A 23,495-nucleotide genomic window follows, 5' to 3' on the forward strand; every position below is an offset into this window, starting at 1 on the left:
ACCCCACTCCGGCCTATCACCCTCACCTTGACCTCCTTCCACCTATCCCACCTCCATCGCCCCTCCCCCTAGTCCCTCCTCCCTACCTTTTATCTCAGCCTGCTTGGCTCTCTCTCTCTTATTCCTGATGAAGGGCTTATGCTCGAAACGTTGAATTCTCTATTCCTGAGATGCTGCCTAACCTGCTGTGCTTTGACCAGCAACACATTTGCAGCTGTGATCTCCAGCATCTGCAGACCTCATTTTTTACTTTTCTATTTAAGTAGCCTATACTGCTCAGGATATAAATATCTGCCACTGCTGCTGTGCATGATGGGTGCCTTAGATATGAGGGAGGTGTTCACCATCACTGCTATCCTCCTGCTGCCATTGGCTTTGTGGTTTATCTTATATATGACAATTAAGAGATCTGCTCCTGGCCTCCTTCTTGGTAGGGATAAAATGTGATCCCTGTAGCATGACCTTAGCCCATTGGGAGCAATGCAGCATTTCTGGAAATTAAAGTATAATTCCCATCATTTTCAAGTCTATCTGTACAGGTTATAACTGCACAACCCTCCAAGCTTACACACAGTGATCTTTCAGGTTTAGTCAATGTTTCCAAACAGTTGTTAAAAACCCATAAAGGCACTTCCACTTCATAAGGGGCACACTCCACATTACTATCCACATGTCTTGGGGTGTAAGCTTCTTAGGCAGTCATCTCTGAATAGCTCAATTCCTGATTTCCCTCCTCATACACACATAGGTGACTCGTCCTTGTTTTGAGAATCAATTGATGAGGGCAGAGCAGTAGATGTGATCTATATGGACTTCAGTAAGGCATTCAACAATGTTCCCCATGGGAGACTGATTAACAAGGTTAGATCTCATGGAATACAGGGAGAACTAGCCATTTGAATACAGAACTGGCTCAAAGGTAGAAGACAGAGGGTGGTGGTGGAGGTTGTTTTTCAGACTGGAGGCCTGTGACCAGTGGAGTGCCACAAGAATCAGTGCTGGGTCATTTTTGTCATTTACACAAATGATTTGGATGCGAGCATAAGAGATGCAGTTAGTAGGTTTGCAGATGACACCAAAATTGGAGGTGCAGTGGGCAGCGAAGAGAGTTACCTCAGATTACAACAGGATCTGGACCAGATGGGCCAATGGGCTGAGATGTGGCAGATGGAGTTTAATTCAGATAAATGCAAGGTGCTACATTTTGGGAAAGCAAATCTTAGCAGGACTTATACACTTAATGGTAAGGTCCTAAGGAGTGTTGCTGAACAAAAGGACCTTGGAGTGCAGGCTCATAGCTCCTTGAAAGTGGAGTCTCAGCTAGATAGAATAGTGAAGAGGGCACTTGGTATGCTTTCCTTTATTGGTCAGAGTATTGAGTACAGGAGCTGGGACATCACGTTGCGGCTGTACAAGACATTGGTTAGGCCACTGTTGGAATATTGTGTGCAATTCTGGTCTCCTTCCTGTAGGAAAGATGTTATGAAACTTGAAAGGGTTCAGAAAAGATTTACAAGGATGTTTCCAGTGTTGCAGGATCTGAGCTACAGGGAGAGGCTGAACAGGCTGGGGCTGTTTTCCCTGAAGCATCGGAGGCTGAAAGGTGACCTTATAGAGGTTTACAAAATTCTGAGGGGCATGGATAGGATGAATAGACAAAGTCTTTTCCCTGGGGTCGGGGAGTCCAGAACTAGAGGGCATAGGTTTAGGGTGAGAGGGGAAAGATATAAAAGAGACCTAAGGGTCAACTTTTTCAGGCAGAGGGTGGTACGTGTATGGAATGAGCTGCTAGACGATGTGGTGGAGACTGGTACAATTGCAACTTTTAAGAGGCATTTGGATGGGTTTGGAGGGATATGGGCGAGTTCTGGCAGGTGGGATGAGATTTGGTTGGGATACCTGGTCAGCATGGACAGGTTGGGTCGAAGGGTCTATTTCCATGCTGTACATCTCTATGACTCTATAATTCCAGCAATATGTTTTATAGTCTCCTTCTAGCAGAGAGTTTCTTGTTAACTCCATAATTTTCCTCCCATAAAGATTTACACATCTCACTCATTACCATTTTATCTCACTCATTGGTTTTGGAGAAATTTTATAGGCCAATAAAATATGAATATATCTTTTCAAAACAAAAGTCAGATATTTCCATTTGACCAGGTAATATCATTTTTCTTGTTTGTTCTGTATCTTAGATGATCTTAATTTTTTTCTTCAAAAATAAATCTTAAATTCGAAGTTATCTCATTTTTAATAAGGTAAAATCAATGAGGTAAAAACAATGACTGCAGATGCTGGAAACCAGATTCTGGATTAGTGGTGCTGGAAGAGCACAGCAGTTCAGGCAGCATCCAAAATGCAGCGAAATCGACGTTTCGGGCAAAAGCCCTTCATCAGGATTTTTTATAAAGGCAGTGAGCCTGAAGCATGGAGAGATAAGCTAGAGGAGGGTGGGGGTGGGGAGAAAGTAGCATAGAGTACAATGGGTGAGTGGGGAAGGGGATGAAGGTCAGGGAGGAGAGGGTGGAGCGGATAGGTGGAAAAGGAGCTAGGCAGGTAGAACAAGTCTGGACAAGTCATGGGGACAGTGCTGAGCTGGAAGTTTGGAACTAGGGTGAGGTGGGGGAACGGGAAATGAGGAAACTGTTGAAGTCCACATTGATGCCCTGGGGTTGAAGTGTTTCGAGGCAGAAGATGAGGCGTTCTTCCTCCAGGCGTCTGGTGGTGAGGGAGCGGCGGTGAAGGAGGCCCAGGACCTCCATGTCCTCAGCAGAGTGGGAAGGGAAGTTGAAATGTTGGGCCACGGGGCGGTGTGGTTGATTGGTGCGGGTGTCCTGGAGATGTTCAGCTCGGAGAAAGTGAGGACTGCCGATCAGAGTCGAAGAGTGTGGTGCTAGAAAAGCACAGCCGGTCAGGCAGCATCCATGTTATTCCTGATGAAGAGCTCATTCTCAAAACATTGACTCTCCTGCTCCTTGGATGCTGCCTGACTGGTTGTGCTTTTCCAGCACCACACTTTTCAACACTGTTATTCAGCCGACAGGTTCCCTCCAAAATTTAGTTTATTTCTCTTAATCAGAAACTTTTCTTTTTTTATACCCATAGAAACCAGAAAGATTGTGTGTGTATGTGCATGGTTTTATAGCCTTCCTGGAATCATTTAAAATTTCAGATTTGAATACCAACTCAAGTTTAGTTCATTGACTTCAATTATCTAAACAAGTAATTTTGAGGAAACGAGAAAGTAATGTTTCAAAATACTTTCCCCTAATATTTCAAGTTTTTAAGCTCATTTTTAAGGTTCTGTGACAAATACACTTTCTTTTAACAATTTATGCTTAAAACTCACAGACTGTTTCAGATCCAAATTATTTCCCAAGTTCCAATAAGCAACTTCGAACATTTAAAATTACCCTGTTCTCACATGAGTAAATGCACATCTGAGTTAAAATTCCCACATGTTTAGCTAATTATATCAAGCTGTGATTTTTGACCAGGAATCACAACTTGAGTCTTATAACTTAAAACATTTAGTTTGTTTAAGTAATTGCACTCTCCTTGTAATCCAACTCATATTCTTTGATGTGAAGTTCCTTTTTATAAGGTGCTGATACCCTTGTTGCACAACTGCCCTTTAGGGAAGAAAACATACAGAAACTTATCCACATACATTATCCACACCAAAACCTTTATCATATTCATCCACATTAACAGACGTTTCCTCATATCTACCACAATTTCTGCAACACTCGTTCAATTTAACAATTTAAAAAGAAAGAAAACAAAAGGCATAAAGATAAAAGACAATCTTGTACAATTGCCTGAACTGCTTATCATCACCAAATTTCTGATATTTGGTGGCCTCTTTGTCTAAATTACCCTAATCTACATCTCTCCAGTCTCCCCAGGGAAAGCGTCAGCCACTCTCTGTACTTGCAAGCTTTCTGCTTAGATGCTTGTCATGTGGTTGCAATGTTTTATTTTCTTTTGTTAACTTTTAACCTCTACTTGTCCTAAGCAGGATGGCATACACATAATAATATCACAATTGCCTTTTCATCTGTAACCTTTGAACTGCTTGTCCTATCACTCCTTATGCTATTCTGGAGTCCACTTGGGATTCTCATCATCCTTCCTTCAACCTTTTTTATACGTTCTACTAAGAAAGCCGTGAGTGGCCCCTTTAATCCCCACCAACTGCCATTCTTCATCATGATTCAAAATTTTAGTTCAAGTGCATCAGACATCTCTTGAAGCTGATAGGCCCCCGTTACCTCTTTACTCCTATTTACGCAAATACCCTCCATTTCCCGAGGAATAGTACCTTCGCACACATACTCTGCACTTACCTAAGTAATATTTACTTAACACATACACTCACACATGGTACCACTTTAACATTTCAATGCTCACCCCGTTTGTTTGGTTCATATAACTGGTAGTCCCAGAGGGGATACTATCAAATGGTCAATACGGCCATATCATTTAAATGTATCCGCCCATCCTCTGCAGGCTATTCAAGGCCCCTCTGTGTTCTAAGTTTACTGAGATCCTGCTGGCTTGTTGTGGAGATGTTCAGATACCACCCCAGAATCTGAAAAACTTGGGTCGTAACGTTTTAGTTTAGCATAAAATGTGAGTCCTACAGCATGACCTGAGCCTACTCCTTCTCAAAGAATCATTGATTACATTGGTCACTTCCCCTTTAGGAAGACACTAATTATAAACAAAACAGAATTCTTTTGACTATATTATTCCAGCTGATCCAATTAGTGATTGTAAACTTCAATCAACTGTGCAGTTAATCAGTTCTAACATTCACTTAATTACAAATAACCCATTAACAAATTTGCACCAGGCAATTTGCTGGCCCATATTTGCTTTAATACAGTGAGCACGTGAAATACAAATGCAGAGATGAATATTCAAGCTAGCAACAAAAAATAATAAAAGTCGTTTTGTTAAAGCTTTGTAATACCAGGTATTAATGGAACCATTGAAAGTCAGTGGTGTAGGAATGGATTGTCATGGAGAGACATTGAGGGAAAAAGAAGTGTTTGATGGTAACAAAGGCAATGACAAGGCCTAGGGAGATGAGGAATGCCAGTGTTATTCCTGACTTGCCATGGAAAAGGCTGGAACAGTACCTGATGTTCTTCAGCAGAGGTTATTGGGTGCATAGTAAGATAAAGCACATAATGTCTGAAACTTTAAAAGAAAAGATAAAAGACTGAAAGTAGGGTTGTTGATGATGGGACTGCAGTGGAAACGTTGGATTGCTGGGGTGTAGAGCTTTTCAGAATCCAAGTAGAGGCCGATATATATATCTAATGAATGAGAATAGATAAATCTAAGATCAAAATGGTGTAATAGGGAAAGCACCGGGGACCAATACGTAGTGAGATATGGTGACATGATGGTCTTTTGTGTTCAGGTGGGACTAGTATTTTATTGGTGAGCTGCATGAACTGACTATTTGCCCCTGTGCATTCTGAAACTTGTAGATAAAGTCTAATGGGGGGTGTGAGTGGAGTGTCAATTCAAGAACAGGCTAGAGCATTTTTTGGTACACTTCCTGCCTTCAACAAGGTCATTAAAAAAACTAAGAAAACCCTTAGATTCCTTGTAAGAGCTCCAGTGGTCCCATGTGAATGAGACTTTTCAACAGATAAAGAAGTGGGACAGGCATGTGTTCCCATCTCTCATTTCATTTTGCCTAATGCTCTCCAGCAATAGGTGTTGGAGCACAGACTATGTAACCAATTGGTCTCCCACATATTTTGAATGGATGTGTTGACTATCTATTTAAAAGCCTGCCTGAAAATTAACTTAGCTAGGAAAATATTTAGATCAAACATTCAACTGCTGGCTTCCTGGTTTGTGGAAAGGAAATGTGCAGGCAACAGTTGACTATTTTCCACTAGTCAAGAAGCAATTTTGGAACAAGTAAATCCCACCTTGACTCAGGAAATTCCTTTATTCCAATTTATAGAGTCATAGAGTCATAGAGAGGTACAGCACGGAAACAGACCCTTTGGTCCAACTTGTCCATGCTGATGAGGTACCCCAACCCAATCTAGTCCCACCTGCCAGCACCTGGCCCATATCCCTCCAAACCCTTCCTCTTGCAATATTTAGAATAACCAAAATTTTTGTTGCATTGTTTTTGCGTATTGCTCTTTACTGTCTACAGATTTCCCCTCTAGCTCATCTCCATATGTTTGCTGGTCTGTAATGCACATGAGAGTTGAACTATTTCCCTGCCTAGTTATTAATTCTATCCATATGCAGTCTGTGTTAGCACAAGTATTAAATTTTACTGTTGTGAATCAATCCTTAACAAAGACTGCCATCCACCTTTCGAAAATGTTATAAATAAGAACACTAAATTCCATCTTATGCAAATAAGAGTCGCATAGCCACTAATGTTTCTAACTCTCTCATTTGGTTCTGAGTGTTTAATTCATTAATACATATGCCCCTCAGTTGATTACATTTTATCATGTTTAGTTGTTTTCTCTAATTCTGCTGTTGACAGTGTTATGTAAAAAGAATAATGAACTGACCACTATTTATTCAGTTGCATGATCGAGACAATAAATTGAATCGGTTCAAATTTGCCTCAGGGGAAAGTGTGTTGGTAGCATTTCTAATACATCAGGGACATTGAGAGGTGAGAGTAGGGGAAGATGGAGAGGGAAGAAATGTATTCTAAATGCTTGACGACTTTGACAAAAAGTAACCACAAATCAGTGAATAAAATTCTATATATAGAAGTTAAACTTTGAAATGTTAACAGCACATTGATATTCACTGAGCTAGCTACATAGTAAATCTCCCTGCTCTTGCCTCTGTATAATTGTTTCCATTTGTCTCTGCATATAGTTCAAGCCCTTTACTGCCTCCGCACAATGCTGCTCTGAATTTGATTGGTTCCTCCAGCTAACTACTTGCCTCTATCTTTTGTTTGCTTTAGCTCACAGTATTGCTCTTTCAGTTAAAGTGTTTTTCAGCTAACTCTGGACTGCTGAGAAATGAAACGGGGAATAAGGGAAGGAGGTAGTACGGGTTATTTTGAAGAAGAGTCAGAAAACTGCAGTATTAAAAGATAAGATTCAGCAAACTAACGAGAAAGACAAAGCAGACCAGAAGAGAGGAAGCTAGAGATTAAAAGGAAGAGCAAAGTAAAATGTGATGTAATTGTCCCAAATTAGTAAAGTACAAAGCAGATATAAGATCAAACGAGTGAGAGACAAGGATAAATACAATGAACAAAAACTTATCAGAAAATGAGACAACAAAAGAGAACATGCAAATGGGAAAAAGGGGCATTGAACAAAAATGTAAACAAGAATATTAAGTGGTAAAGAAGCTTGACATTAAACTGATGCCTCACTGGAATAATAGCACTGAATCATACAATCCCAGAACATACACATTGGAACCTTAGTTCGTATTGAGGTATCTGTAATTGGCCGAACCGTCATTATGATAGGAAGGGGAAATTCACCCAGAGTTCCTGACATTAGGGAGCTTGATGAGATTTCGAGGTTATCCTGTCCCTCACAATTATATTTTCAATATGAGTCAAGAAAAATACTGCTGCTGATTAACCACCTCCCAGGACGGCTTTCACCAAGATGAATTTCACCAGTATTTCCCAAATGTTTCCCACTCCAAGACTTGAAAGTTTCAGTGACTCCTCAGTAAAAACTGAGAGTTGTGGGAGAAGACCTGGAAGAGCAGGGTGTGTGAGGGACAAGACCTTAAAAACCAGGGTCGGGGGGGGGGTGGGGGGGGGGGGGGAGGTGGTGGCAGCATTGGGGATGGGGAGGGTGGGGTGAGTGGTGGGCAGAAATCCTTAGCAGATCCTTAGAGACCCCAAAATTTCAGCTCATGACCCTACTTGGATCAGGTTCAGGGTGCTGTCCTAAGTAAACACAAGTCGGCATTCATTTCCTCCTGATTCAACATAAAGAAGTAACAAATATGGCCTATATGTTTGGTAATTTTGCAAGAATTCCCGACCATCAGCTTTGGTGGATATGCTATAGAAATTGAAACAGAGGTAGACCATTCAGTGCAAGTGGTCTATATTAGTGTCTCTGTTTCCCATGTGCTTCTTTGAACTCAAATTTATCTAACCCTATTAGCATCTACTTCATTTCTTGTCTCCCAAGCATATTACTAACTAACGTTCCAAAGTTTGGAGGGCTATCCCACAGTACAGTCAAGCAAATGCTTGATGTAAGCATTGTAACTGAGTCATAACATTGCAGCCAATATCTGAGACCATTACTATGTTTGCATATGTCCTATCCCATCAGCAGGCCACTCCCATCAGAGGTGCCAGCACACTGATATTCAGTCAGGAAGGAATCGCCCTGGGAGCAGGGTATAGGACAGAAATCACAGACCAGGGTGCTGCTCCCAAGTACAGCCTTGACCACTCACCCTATCACCCTAGCCCCTGTCCTGTCACACACTTGACCTGAGCAAAATGGGCCCCACCCCAACCTCAGCAAAACAGCCCTGCCCAACTACGTACATCCTGTTCACACAAGCAGGAAAGTTCCAATGCAGCCAATTGCCATCCGATCTGACTACTTCCTATTATCCATAATAGCACTTGCTGAGCAAAAACCTACTCACTGATGGCCAGTCTAGAATCTTCCAGGGCCTCAGCCTTGGTTAAATATGGATAAAAGAGCTGAATTCAGTTAGAGTCATACTTGGCACAAAGCAAGATCATTGTGGCTATTGGAGGTCAGTCATCTCAGCTCCAAGACATCTCTGCAGGAATTTCTCAGGGTAGTGTCCCCAACCATAGTCAGCTGGAAAATCAATGATTTTCCTTCCATCATAAGGTCAGAAGAGCAGATGTTCACTGATGATTGCACAATGTCAGCACCATTTGGAATTCCTCAGTTACTGAACCAGTCCATATTCAAATATGGCAAGACCGTATGATGGAGGAGGAGAAGTAGGCCATACAGCCCATTGTGTCGGCTCTGCCATTCAATGAGATTGTGGCTGATCTGACCATCCTCAATTCTACTTTGCCATCTTTTTCACATGAGCCTGGATTCCTCAAACAATGAAAAAAAAATCTATCACAGCCATGAATATACTTAATGACCCAGCTCAACAGTTCTCTGTGTTAATGAATCCACAACCTTCTGAGAGAAGAAAAAGATCCTCCTCATCTGTGTCTTAAATGAGATCTTGGCCTCTGGGCCTAGATACTCCCACAGATGGAAACAATCTTAACACGTCTAGCCTGTCAAATTCTCTAACAATCTCTTGGACGATATTCAGACTTGGGCTTTCTAGTGATTGGAACCAGGGCCAAATGGATCTCATTGAGTATGAAATCTTTGAATGTGGTTGTTAACCTGGGCCAATCAGGGAGCCTTGGCTGGCCAATGTAACCAGGAGAGGATTGAATTTTGCCCTCATTTCCCTGTTAACTGATTGAACAGTTGGGGTTTGAGATTTGGCCTTTCTGCGCCTTCCCCTGTACATAACTTTTTTTGTAAACTGCTGCTTTTTGTTTATTGTCAACTGTTTGTATTTTGTATGGTTTCATCAAATAAAAAAAACCCTGGAGATTCAAGAGTTTCTTCATTCAAGAGACTGGCTGAGAGCTGACTGGTCAGAGCCCATGTACTGTACACGTGTAAATAAAGGGTGACATGCTTACGGAATGCCTACTTCCTTGGAGCTATTTCAGTGGTGATGAGCGAAAACAGTGTGGTCCTGAAGAAAATTCACTCGCAACAATTGACTTTGAGTCAGGGTAAGCATTTCTGGCATCATGCTGTTATTCTGGAAGCTTGACTCATTCGATCCTGCCTTCGAAGACTGGGCCTGGGTATGTGGAAAGAATGCAGTATTTTTCTGGGTAAATGACATTGGGGCAGATGAAAAGCAATAACTAACTCAACTGACTGCTTGCAGACCTGCAGCTTTTTTGGTTATTAGGAGCTGAACATTCCTAGAGGCACGGGATACTAAAACCTTTCAAGAATTGACAGATTTAGCTAAGGAATATTATAAACCCAACCTTCCTCTAATTCTAAGATGCTTTTAGTTTTATTCAGCAGTTCAAGAATCAAGAGATTCCGTGTCAGGATATTTGATGAGGTTACGATGACCAGGAAAGGCATGTGATTTTGGGTTAACCCTGAATGAGATGCTGAGAAACCATTTGGTATGTGGCATTAATGATGTACCTATGCCAAAGCGCCCACTAGCTGAAGCCCAACAGAACTTCAAACAGGCACTATAACCCCAACAACAGGTGGTACTGACATGAGATGCTTCCTCGTACAGTATCGGGGTAGTTTTGGCTCACCAGTTGTCCAATGGAGAGGAATGCCTGATAGTGTATGCTTCCAGGACTTTAGCTGATGCTGAACACAAATGCGCCCATGTACAGAAGGAAGGATTGGCAGTCAGCTTTGGTGTGATAAAGGTCCACAATATCTTTACGGACAGAAATTTGTCACACTACCGGATCACAAACCCCTGCAGGGGCTATTTCAAGAAGACAAGGCTGTGCCACCCATAGCTTCTGGTCGAGTTCAACAATGGATCCAGTGCGTACAATTACAAGTTGGAACACAGTCCAGGAGGCAAGTGACAAATACAAATGCCTCAAGCCACATCCCACTGGCAGATACATCACTCTGAAAAAGGTGTGAGTAACCTGTTGAAATCCACTTGTGATAAGGTTTGAGAGTTGCAATTATTATAGCTGCACTTTCCAACCAGGACTTTTTGTATGTAGTCTGAATTCATATAGTGTCAAGGAAATTTTACCCTGAAATGTTTGAATTGTGGGATGTACTAACACAAGGCTGGTTAATTCCAATAATGCAGATGTAATGGTTGGTCTTTAATGCCCTTCCCTGATAGTACATTTGATTGGTGAGCATTTAATCAGCTGGGTGAACGGTAACCTCACTACCTCTATATCGGTGGCCACTTTATGTCTGAAGCAGGGATACCCATTGGTTGTGTTACACTTGAAGCCATTAAATTGGCTGATTTAATAACCTCACCCTATGATTACTGATCTTTATCCAGCAGAGGGTGAAGGTCTCACCAGGAAGGAGGCTAAAAAGAGGTCAGAGAGGGAGGAGAGGGGAGCCCTCATTCTAAAGCACTGAGGGCCTGATCAAAGAACTAGGCAGTGGGAAGGGAGGGACCTTTGAAAGTCACCCCCTCTTGTTTTTTCAATTGTTCATGGAATTTTGGCATCGCTGGCTGGGCCAGGAATTATTGTCTCCTTGATACATGAACTTCCAGGAGCATTGGTTGTGGACAATGGGATATCATTGGAACTCAAGTAATTCCTAAAGTTGAATGACAACTCCATACCACTCATCGTCCAATGGTCTGGCAGAAAGTGCAGTCGAAACCTTGAAGAATCAGTCTACAGCTTCACTAGATACCAAACTGTCTCACAGTTCCTGTTTGATTATTGGACCACCCCTCACGCAACTATAGGGTTAGCTCCAGCGGAATTACTAATGGGAGAAATTTCCACACTAAGTTAAACCTAATAGTCCTGTACCTGTTGAGGGGTTGAGACAGCAGCAGGAACACCAATGTGAGCCACATGCTTCCTGTAAGTAACAGAGACAGTTTACTTCAGAGGATGAAGTTTAGTGTTGAAACCATGGAAATGACCTGAGGCAAGGTCAACACAAGGTCAGGTCCCATGACATTCAAAGTTTGGGTGGGTGACACTGTCCTGAATAAACATGTGGATCACCTGAAAGCTGCTACCTCACAAACAGGGCAGGAGCAAAACATTTCTGGTACCTCTGAAAAAGAAAACATGTTGGAAAACATAGGACTTCCCCCTCAGACTAGAAATCTCCGAGTCCAAGATGGATGCCGCTTCAATATCAGTAACGGCTAAAGAAGAGGAGAATACTGTCCCGAGACACTCTGGGTCTGAGAGACAAGCTATGGTCAGGTATTCACTGCCTGGGTCTGAGTCAGTGTCAGAGGAATCAGACGTGGGGTGAAAATGTCCCAGGAAAAGCTACAAGAAAAAGAGCAGGACTTAGTAGGGGGAGGGATGGAGTGATTGGAACCAGGGCCAGGTGACTACACGCTCCTTGCTTGGGGTTGTTTACCTGGGCTAATCAGGAAGCCCTGGCTGGCAGAGATAAGCATTGGAACTCAAGTAATTACTTGTCATTGTTGGATCTGGGTCTGAGCTAGCTGCTCAGAGTTTATGTAGTGTGCACATGTATATGAAGGGTGAGTTGGTGACTGAGTATCTGCCTTCTCAGAGTTATAGCTTTTTACTTAGATTAGATTAGATTACTTACATTAGACTAGATTACCTACAATGTGGAAACAGGCCCTTCGGCCCAACAAGTCCACACTGACCTGTCGAAGCGCAACTCATCCATACCCCTACATTTACCCCTTACCTAACACTATGGGCAATTTAGCATGGCCAATTCACCTGACCCGCACATCTTTGGACTGTGGGAGGAAACCGGACACGGGAAGAACGTGCAAACTCCACACAGTCAGTCGCCTGAGGCTTCAAAAGTGGCAGGTAATACTCACGCCACCAGACTGCCAGGAAATGACCAACACAAGAGAATCTAAACATCGCCCCTTGTCATGCAATGGTAATATCATCACTGAATCCTCACTATCAACATCCTGTGGCTTACCAGAAACTGAACTGGGCTAGCCAATTAAATTCTGTGTCTATAACAGCATGTCAGAGGTGAGAAATCCTGAAGTGAATAACTGATCTCCTGACTCCCCAGAGCCTGTCCACCATTTTCAAGGCAAGAGCTATGTGTGTGATGGAATATGCAGTTCCAAGAACATTGTAAGCTGGCACCATCCAAGACAAAACAACCTGCTCACAGCTTTTCAATCATCATCCCCGAGTTTGCCGAGTAAACTCTATGCACGTGCAACCACTTTGATGGGTATCCACAATGTTCAGGATCATTGAGCCCATGAAAGGACTGGCCATAGTCGGCATGTAACTGAGTCCAGGGTTTACCTGGCCATTCCCACGGATGGGGAGATGCTGCTGGCCCACCAATGCAGCTATGGCCACCAGATCCTGGCCACCAGACATAGCTTCATTCTGCAATCCACTGGATGACCCTGGTGGAGTTCAGCCAGTGGCTGGCAGCGACCATTACTCAGGAAATCACTCTTGCTCCCCATGGTAGTATGGTGTCCTCTAAGGAGATGTGATCTCACCAGGTTCAGAAAGGATTCAGTCCTAGTTGTGACAGCCCTTTTTGTGCCCCCATCAATACCAACTATTTTAGTTTTGCCGGGATGGAATATTTTTTATGTCTGCAGTCAGATATTGTCAGTGGTGACCAGAAGAGTGTCCAGAAAGTTTAAAACCAGCCAATTTAATGGCTTCAAGTGGAACACAACCAATGGGTATTCCTGCATCAGACATAAAGTGGGCATTGATATAGAGGTTTAATCACCGATTTAATCACCCAGCTGATTAAATGCTCACCAATCAAATGTACTATCAGGGAAGGGCATTAAAAACCAACCATTACATCTGCATTATTGGAATTAACCAGCCTTGTGTTAGTACATCCCACAATTGAAACATTTCAGGGTAAAATTTCCTTGACACTATATGAATTCAGACTACATACGAAAAGTCTTGGTTGGAAAGTGCAGCTATAATAATTGCAACTCTCAAACCTTATCACAAGTGGATTTCAACAGGTTATTCACACCTTGTGGCGTTAGTGGATATGCACTGCCTATTCAGCGTGGTGTGTGTTTGCAGTTTTATCCTGGAACTGTCACAGTGTAGCACAGAGTTTTTCACTTCCTCACACTAATGACACCTCCGCACAGAAACGTAGATAGCAAAAGCCCATTAAAATTCTTGAAATCAAGTTCTTTCGAGGGAGCATTTCACAAGATCGAGATATATTTTCGCACATGAAGGCTGTTCCCTGGCACAGACAGCTGGAGGAGGGGTTATGTGTTTACTGAGTAGAAAGAGACGCCTTGGACTGTACATTAGCAAAGTGATCTCCAATAGCTTCAGACAGACCTGCCGGCTCAGACAGCTCTAAACATAGTGCTGGATATTCCAGTATAACTGGGGCTGTATTCAGCTGTGGGGCACAAAGATAGAGCCAGCCGTGTTCTGTGAAAGAGGCTTTGTGTTTGGCCAAGCTGTAAACCTATTTACAATGTGGGGGGAGAGAATTTAGCACGTTTTAGACTCTGTGAGCACTATAAAGCTCTCTGAGAGCAGCAGAGGCTCTCGTTCGATGACAAGTGCAAATATTAGTTGCAAGATGAAAATGTCCTGTCAATAAAGTGATAAAAATGAGCTTGTACGTAATAGAATAAGGTAACCAACTGCATGGGAGAACTTTCCGGAACCGTTCGAATTTGGAAACCTTTTGAGAACTGTGATCAATTCTAACTGGTACTTCAATGCCTTTAGTGGAAGAATGCATTTTTTTTAAAAAAACTGGTGAACAGACTTGAAGTTTCGGGAATTTCTGAAGAAGGATTTCTCTTCCCAGACCTCCTCCATTCCCTCCCCTTTTTTAAAATCAGAGCACTTATCCACTGAAGGAGTCACATTCATGCATTGCTTCTCCCACTGCTAATCACTTTTCTGAGTTCAGCAGAGTTCTGAATTCATCGGGTCTTGCTACATTCTCCGAGTCTGCCGCTTTGGAGAGACCTAACAGTGAGCGCAGTTGAATGCAGAACTTTGATCGTTATGAGTGGGGAGTGTTGACCCTTAGTACAGGCATGTTCTTCAGAATACAGATGGTGGGGGCGGATCATACATCCTGAAACGATGCTGTTATTCGATGGGATGTCGGCTATACTCTGAGGAAGATGGTAAAGCTCTTTTTTTCATCCCCCATCCAGTTTTGATATGTTGACTTTGAGAAGTTTGTAGCTGGATATTCATCGTATCATACTATCGAGAACTCCGTGTGAAATTTCTAAACTTAAAAAAAATGCAGTATTTCAAAAATTAATGCATTAAGAAACATTCTTTAGAACATTATTCAGGATTGGAATAGTGCAGGAAAGAATCTTCTTGGTATTTTGTGCAAGAAAACTGTTTATTAAGTTTTGATTGATTGCAGATGTTAAGTGTATTTTTACCTCCTGAAGCTAGACTCAAAGGTTATCTTTGCTAATTGTAGAAATAACAGGCATAAGTGATACGTATGTCTGTTTATGCTAGATGTATTTTATAATTAATATTGGCAATCATTAAATTTCATGACTAATCGTTCATATTTCTTTCATATTTGTGGTGTTATTTTGAATATCCTACTTGAACAATAAATGGGCATTAACAAATTCATCTTTGGGAATCTCTAGGCATTGAGGGCATGTGTGACACAGGCACAAATCAAAGCTGGTTATTGTCACTGACTGAGGGAAGGTTAATTTCAGTGTTATAGCTTGTGAGATGTTGTCTGATGGATATGATACAATTAGCAGAATTAATGGGAACCTGAGTGTGGGAAGATTGCAAGGGAAAGTATTAGTCTTGTCTGGAACATAAATGTTTTTCCTTCAATAAGAGGAATGTGGTCTTCACTTCCAAGACCATCATCTGTCGCCCACTCCTCATTGCCCTTGAGATGCTGACGGGGAGCTGCTTTCCTGAATTGCTGCAGCCCATGTTCTGTAGAAACACCCACTCCTGGACTTTGACCCAACAACAGCGAAGGAATGGCAATACATTTCCAATTCAAAGTTATTGTCTGAGGGATTCTTAAGGGAAAAAAAAGACCAAAACATGTTAGAAAGTGAAGTAGTCTGAACTGAAATTAGGGTCATAAATATTAACAAAGGCAGCTACAAAGGTCGGAAGGGTGTATTGACTGCATAAGACTGCTTAACTTCATTAAAAGGTGTGACAGTAGATAGGCAGTGGTTAATATTTAAAGAAAAAGGCATGGGTTCAAGCAGTTGTATATTTCACCTGAGTGAAAGAGCACATCAGGAAATGTAGCTTAATCAAACAAAATAAGCAAAACTATAAAAACAAATTTAGCAAACTGAGGATAATATTATATTCAAAAAGGGATCTATAAAGTTGCTAGAAAAAGTAACTAACTCTTTAGAATTTTGAAAACAAAGACCAGGGGATCTGAGGGTACAAATATGAGTGTGAGTAAACTTGAAGGAACACAAAAGTGGACTGTAAGAGCTGAGAAAGTATGTAAGAGAATGGTCTATTATGACAAATGTAGGTCAGTTGCCACTGAAATGGGACAATTGATAATGGAGAACAAGGCAATGGCAATGCAATTAAACAGCTACTTTTGTTCTGTCTTCACAGAAGAAGACACAACAACTTCTTAGAATTCGAGGGAAGCAATAATGTTTGAGCATGGCAGAATTGAAAGAAATTAGTATTAGTAAACAAAAAAGTGCTGGAGAAATTAATGGGATTGATAACGGATAAAGAAGTAGGCAATAATAATTTATATCATGAAATAGTGGCTGTTGCTTCTGAAGTTCTGACAAATTGGAGGGTGTATACCATGTAAACAAAAATAAGAGACAGAGAGAAAGCAGCATGTTACATATCAATGAGCCTACCATCAATAGTTGGGAAAGTGCTGAAGTCTAATATAAAGAATATATGATAAGAGAACACTTAGAAATTACCAAGGGAGTTACATAAATTCAACATGAATTAATGAAAGGGAAAATGTGTTTAACAGAACTTTGTTGAAGTCTTTTTGAGAATGTATTCAGCAGAACAGGTGAGGGAGAATAGTGGATGTGGTGTGTTTGGATTTTCAGAAAGCCTTTGATGAAGTCCCACATAAGAGCTTATTGTGCAAGACCAAAGCACATGGAATTGGTGGTAATATATTGGCATGGGTTGAGAACTGGTTCACAGGCAGTAAATTGAAAGGAATAGATGTGTCATTTGCCCAGTGGAGGTGTATCACAGGGATCAGTGCTTCATTCTCAGCTCTTCAACTAGCAACAATTTGGATTAGGGAATCAAGATAAATATTTTCATATTTCCACAAAACTAGGTAGGAATGTGAATGGGGAGAAGATTAAGAGACTTCAGGGTAATTTGGACAAGTTAAGTCAGTAGGTAAGTACATAGCACATGCAGTATAATGTGGATAAATGTAACATTGCCAACTTCAGTCAAAATTGAAATGGCAGAATATTATTTAAACAGTGATAGATTGGGAAATGTTGGTTTACAAAGGGATCAAGGGTGCTCTTATACACTAATCATTGAAAGCGAGCATGCAGGGGCAGCTGGCAGTTAGGAAGCTAAATGGTGTGTCGGCCTTCCTTGTAAGATGGTTTGAGTAAAGGATGAAAGAACTCTAATTGGAGTTGCACAAAGCTTTGGTGAGACTGCTCTATGAGTATTGTGTGCAGTTTTGGTCTCCTTATCCAAGAAAACATGTACATCCATAAAGAAAATGCAGTGAAGGTTGATCATCCTGATTACCGAGATGGCAGGTGTGTTGTATGAGATTAAGTCGACTGGGCCTGTATTCACTGGAATGTGAAAGAAAGAGAAGGTATCCCATTGAAATATATGACATTTTGACAGGTCTGGGCAGACTGGATGCAGGAATAATGTTTCCCCTGGCCAGCGATGAAGAAATCAGGATACACTGTCTGCCATTTTGGCACATATTCAGGGGTGGCAAACCTTTAAATTCTCCACTGCAGAAGGCTGGAGAGACCCAAATTGTGAATGTATTGAAGGAAAAATACAGCTCTGCAAGCTAAAGCTGTCAAAAGCATATAGGGAGAGAACAATCAAGGCATATAGGGAGAGAAGAGTTTTTGAGATCAAAGGATCAGTCATGATCTAGCTGATAGCACAGCCAGTTCTGTTGATCAAACGGCCTACTTCAGTTTTTAATTCCTGTGTTTCTATGTGTGTGGCCTGGAGGGGCACTTGCATGCAATGGTGTATCCATGCAACTGCTGCCCTTGACCTTTCAGTTGATAGGTAGTTCCTGATGAAGGGCTTTTGCCCAAAACGTCGATTTCGCTGCTCGTTGGATGCTGCCTGAACTGCTGTGCTCTTTCAGCACCACTGATCCAGAATCTGGTTTCCAGCAACTGCAGTCATTGTTTTTAACCTCCTTTCAGTTGATAGAGTCAAAGCTTTGGAAAGTGCTGTCAAAAGAACCCTGGCGAATTGCTGAAGTGTGTCACTCTGTCACTGCTGGGGGTGGAGAAAAGGGATGCTATAGGTGGTGATTAGGGTACAATTCAAGCAGAATTTTTTGTCTAGATGGCATGGAGCTTCTTCAGTTGTTGCAGTCACATTCATTGAGGCAGATGGAGAGTATTCCATCATTCTCCCTCAACTTTCTCTTGTAGATAATGGACTGGTTTAGGGCAGTCAGTGGGTGGGATACTCACACGAGAATTTCCAGCCCCTGATCTGATCTGTTATGTATGTAGTTGCTCTGCTTAAATGTCTGGTCAATGGTAACTCTCAGCATATTGATAATGGGAAATTCAGTGATGATACTATCATTGAATGTCATGACATATTGGTGCTATACTACTCTCATGTTAGTCATTGCTTGGGTTTTTGAATTCAGTGGCAAGTCACCTGGAGTGGGTGACGTTAGTGATAAAAATGGTCTTTGTGATGGTAAAGATTTTAGGGTTGAGTTTTTCTAAATTTCTGTTTCACCCACCCAGTGAAACTGAAAGCAGGCATTAAGTTCATGTAGATGATGGTACCCTAGGCATTGTGTTTCTGGTTGCAATCAATTAAGCGGGCTGTTTTCTCATAATAGAGACATTGAGATTCCACAAATTTAAAAAAATGCATATGAAACTCATTTTAAGGACCAAAGAGTCTCTTTAGTCATTATTATGAACAAAGTTTCCTGTTAAAATCCCAATTACACTTTAATTAACAACGTTTAATTTGTTCAAAGGTTTTTACAATGAGCTATGGTGTATAAATAGAAGTTTATTTCAATTCAAGTGACTTCTAAAGATTTCCATCTGTGGGGACTTCCACAGTATCCCCTGTGGCAAAGCAGGAAATCATAGATGGCAATCTCTGAATTTTTTTGTGTAGTTTTGTTGAAGTGGATTCCAGAAATTGCTGACTTTTTTGTTGCCATGACACCTGTAAAGCGTTCTTTGTCTCTGACCATTTTTTTCCAGAAGGTAAATATTGTTAAATTACTCAAGTACCTTAATATGTGCTTTCAGGTTATTGATTGGAGAATGTTTTCTCTGCCTTTTATTCTTTCTAAATGCCTTTATTGAATTTCCTCCTTTCCTTCTCTGCTCTAAAATGAAGAAGCTCATCTCCTTCAGTCCATCCTCAGAACTGTAATCCCATAACCATTCCCCTGCAACTTTGATGGAAGGGGCCTTTCAGTACTGCACCAAGGTACACAGCTTTGGGATTGGCATTTGTAGTTTCTTCAAAGATCAGTCACTGATGCAGTGGGGTTTTTTTTAAAAAAGTTTGTCATGTTTAGAAAAGGCTAAAATAATTTAAAAAAAACAACCAGCATACTTAGTCTCCTAATATACTCCAGGAAATAACAATGCTAAGAAATTTCCAAATTAGTCAATCAAATTGGGAGCTATTTCTCCTGTATTCTAAATTGTGGTGATTGTTTGAAATTTGATATTCTTGCTTCAGTCCTGATGAGCACAAGACAAAAACCTTTAGAAACATGTCTCTCTATTCAGTAATATTTAAGTTCTGATGAATTCATTAAGAACTGAATAATGGGCCTAGTTTACTGGATCTTCTACAAATAATCTTGTTCAGTCAAGAAAAAAAGGTCATACTTCACTTTGTTTCTGTAATGTTGCTACAAACAGACACAAAGTTGAAGGTTTTCCACTTGCACTCATCAAGATTGTGATGCAAGAAGCCAAACTTAGAAAAGTAGCACCAATTTAAACAGCATGAGGAGAAGGCTATGTTTGGTTGGATTATGGTTAGCATGGAGATGCAACAAGAACTATCAACTGTCAATCTCCATCAGCAGATTAACCTCAAATCTTTCAGACCATTGAATCATAGAATACCAACAGTGTGAAAACAGGCCATTTGGACCAACAAGTCCACACCAACCCTCTGAAGAGCAACCCACCCAGACCCATCCCCTTAACCTATAATTCTGCATTTCCCATGACTAATGTGTCTAACCTACACAACTCTGAACACTATAGGCAATTTAGCATGGCCAATCCACTCCTTGCACATCTTTAGACTGTGGGAGGAAACCAGAGCACCTGGCAGTAACCCACACAGACACGGGGAGAACATACAAACTCCACATTGACAGTCGCCTAAGGTTGGAATCGAAACTGGGTCCCTGGTGCTGTGAGGCAGCAGTACTAGCCACTGAGCCACAGTGCTGCCGATCTTCTCTGGCCAAGGCACTGCCATGGCAAATCTGATAGGGATTAGCAATCTACTTAAAAAAGTGCAATATGTGTACAAACTCCTTTTACCTATAGAGAACAGGAGAGTAATTGTGAATATGTATAACTTTGTGTGCAAACATGAAACCCGCTGCATGGCTGACAAATAATAATCTTAAATTGGGTTCTGCCTTAGTGCAGTCTGGATTATTTAGTAAATGTTGTCCAATAGCAGAATTACATTAAGTGCTAGACACTGTTCTGACACTTTCAAGAGTAGGTTGGTTGGATCACTGCTCACTGTGCACAGTTAAAAAGATATGTTGTTTGTCATGGTCTGCCAATACTTCAGACACACTACCTATGTACCTGGCATCACCCTAAAACACATATACCACATTACTCATTTGTGTGGTCAGGACAGTGTCTTTTTGGCTTGATGGCAGCTTCCTGTTAGTGGGGAAAACCACTTGTGTGTTTGCTGCAAAGTAGAAACATGAGATGGCTAGCTTCACCAATCCTTAAGACACTTGCTCTTTCCATGGCATCCTAAGTTAGCCTGGACAGGCTTCAGGGCCAGGAGTGTAGCTATCAGCCTTTTCACCACTTTTTTGTGATACACAAACAGTGTTGAATGGATCAAGATAGCTGCGATTGCATAGGATAGGTCTAAATAGGCCTATCGCAGAATCAAGCTTACGCAGTGAACAAATGGATATTCATATTCTCATATTCATGAGATTGTAAAAAATGGTGTTCTTATGCCACATGGAACTGTAGGAATCTCAGTGCACTCAGGGAAAGTAGTTTGTGGTAGAGCAGAGTAGAGAACCTGTTGGCAAACTTCATAACTAACCCATGAAAGAGAGCTTATTTGATTGTTACATTTCGGTGGTATATTTGAGCACAGGATATAGTTTATTATGGTGCGTACAGAACTTGTTTAATTCAGCTGCAGAGCGAAATATTGCAAATGTTTTATGCACATATTAGAAGCAGGCAAGGGGTAGGAGGTTAGTGGTCACTACTCCAAAGACACTTCTCATGGTTACCAACAAAAATGTTAGCTAGTGGGATTCCCATGGCAACACCAGCTATTTGTGGCATCATTAAACTGAACTCCATTGAGTGAGTTGTTAAAGTTATAAAGTTCTGTGAGTTTTAAGAAATACACCAGAAAACAATTTATGATTATTAGACAGGCTTGCTGTACATTTCACATGTGTATGCTGAATGTTACATGTATTTACACTCACATACCTGTTCTATAAGAAGGTAAAAGATGTTTGTGCATGCATTGCACCTTTACATTGCAGAGAGGGTTATAGGGATAGCCAATTGCTGCAACATCCCCTACCTGTCCACTCTGAGGTTAACCAGCTGACTAAGATTTACAGTTAACAGTTCTAGCTGCATCTCCTTGCCAGCCATTGTCCAAGCAGCCACCCTCCACTGCTCATGCTGGATTAATTGAGGTTCCATTTCAAATTTAGATTTCTTACATCCCAGTCCTGATCAGTATAAGATGAAAAGTTTTAAATTTGTGTCTTTTAGCAATTGTATGTTTTGTACTACCGAGCAATTATATCCATAATATCTCTTTTAGTCAGTCTTTTGCATGTTTACTGAACTAATTCTTACAATATTTTATTCATTTTTGCAGAATAGACATTACAGGCTGTATTTATTATGTGCATACAAAAAACCCCAGAAATTACCATGGGTACTGGAAATCTGAAATAAGGACAGAAAACTGAAAAATTAAGGATGTTAAAATAGATTTCAATTCATGCAGTGGCAAAAAAAATGTGGAAAAGGGATAAAGAATAAAAATGAGGAATTGTGAGAGTGGACAGTCCAAAAGTGTAAATGACGAAATAAATGATTGTGCAGTTAAAGGCAAAAAGAGATTGGTAATGGTAAAAAAAATGGATCCAATGAAGCTGAGAGGAGGGTCACTGGCAGGAGCTGCTATTGACAAAAGTGGAAACAGTGGTTATGATTCGAAATGGTTGATCTCAGTGTTGAGTCCAGAGAATTGAAAAATACCCTCTTGAAGCAGGAGCTGGTATTCCTTGAGCTGGGGTTTCATTAGAAAAGTGCAGGAATTGGAACACAGAAATGGAATAAAGAATTAAGATGACAAGTGATTGAAAAATTACAAATTGCTTGATAGAGTAGTGATATTCACTCACCTGTTGTAGCATTAATCTCCCTATTATAGAGTCTGATGAAGGGCTTTTGCCTGGAACATCAGCTCTCCTGCTCCTCAGATGACTCAGATGCCTGACTTGCTGTGCTTTTCCAGCACCACTCTAATTTAAACTCTGATTTCCAGCATCTGCAGTACCCACTTCTGCCATTGAGTCTTTATTGTCTATTTCTGGTTTCCTTTGAGAAGGTAACGATGGACTTGAAAGGATCGTTGGTGTCCAAGTGGTATTGGTAGAATCGCAATGCTGTTGGGCCAGGTAATCAAGGATTCTGCTTCTTTAGACAGTCAGTGCCAGTTTGCAATGTTAAATCACTCAACAGTGCTTGAACTCCTCTGTGGCCTGCAACACTCATACCCTTTCTTATTTTGGTCAATTTCCTTCGCAAGCGGTGTTGGCTATATCTTGTTGCCAACTGTCTTTGGACCTGGCTGTATCTTGTTGCTGTCTTTGGACCTGGCTGTATCTTGTTGCTAACCAACTGTCTTTGGACCTGGAGCACTGTCACTTCTTGAGGTTCTTTTCTCATAATTCCTTTTGTGTGGAAGTGATGCTGCCACCTATTGTTGGTAGTTGCTATAAACAGCGTGTTGCTGATGATCTAAATTGTTGAGTTACGCTGCTGCTTAGTCACACTGTCTGCACAGACACGGGCAGTTGCAATAATCCAGATTATGGGATTGCTGTTGGATTAAGTGTAATCACAAACCAGATTCACACTTTAAATCAGTAGTAATACTTACAGAAGCTCAGAATTTCGCAGAGTATCATCCAACTTTATTTATAAATTCAGGAACAGTTAAAGTATTTTAACATTTGACTGATTCTAAAATTGCGACTTAAATA

The 23,495-nt window shown here is 41.1% G+C and overlaps 1 protein-coding gene across 3 annotated transcripts in view; it reads left to right on the plus strand.

The window, feature by feature from the left end:
* The first annotated feature begins 14,139 nt into the window (after positions 1-14,139).
* LOC132822896 (pleckstrin homology domain-containing family G member 4B-like) overlaps positions 14,140-23,495 on the plus strand; it is a 180,499-nt gene continuing 171,143 nt past the window's right edge. For 2 of the 3 annotated variants that reach the window (XM_060836289.1, XM_060836290.1), the window contains exon 1: positions 14,140-14,901. In XM_060836289.1, coding sequence (XP_060692272.1) covers positions 14,899-14,901 — 3 coding nt within the window. In that variant the 5' untranslated portion in view covers positions 14,140-14,898. The remainder of the gene's footprint in view (positions 14,902-23,495) is intronic. The other variant, XM_060836291.1, reaches the window with a different exon arrangement.

The sequence above is a fragment of the Hemiscyllium ocellatum genome, chromosome 15 (assembly GCF_020745735.1).
Source record: "Hemiscyllium ocellatum isolate sHemOce1 chromosome 15, sHemOce1.pat.X.cur, whole genome shotgun sequence".
NCBI lineage: Eukaryota > Metazoa > Chordata > Chondrichthyes > Orectolobiformes > Hemiscylliidae > Hemiscyllium > Hemiscyllium ocellatum.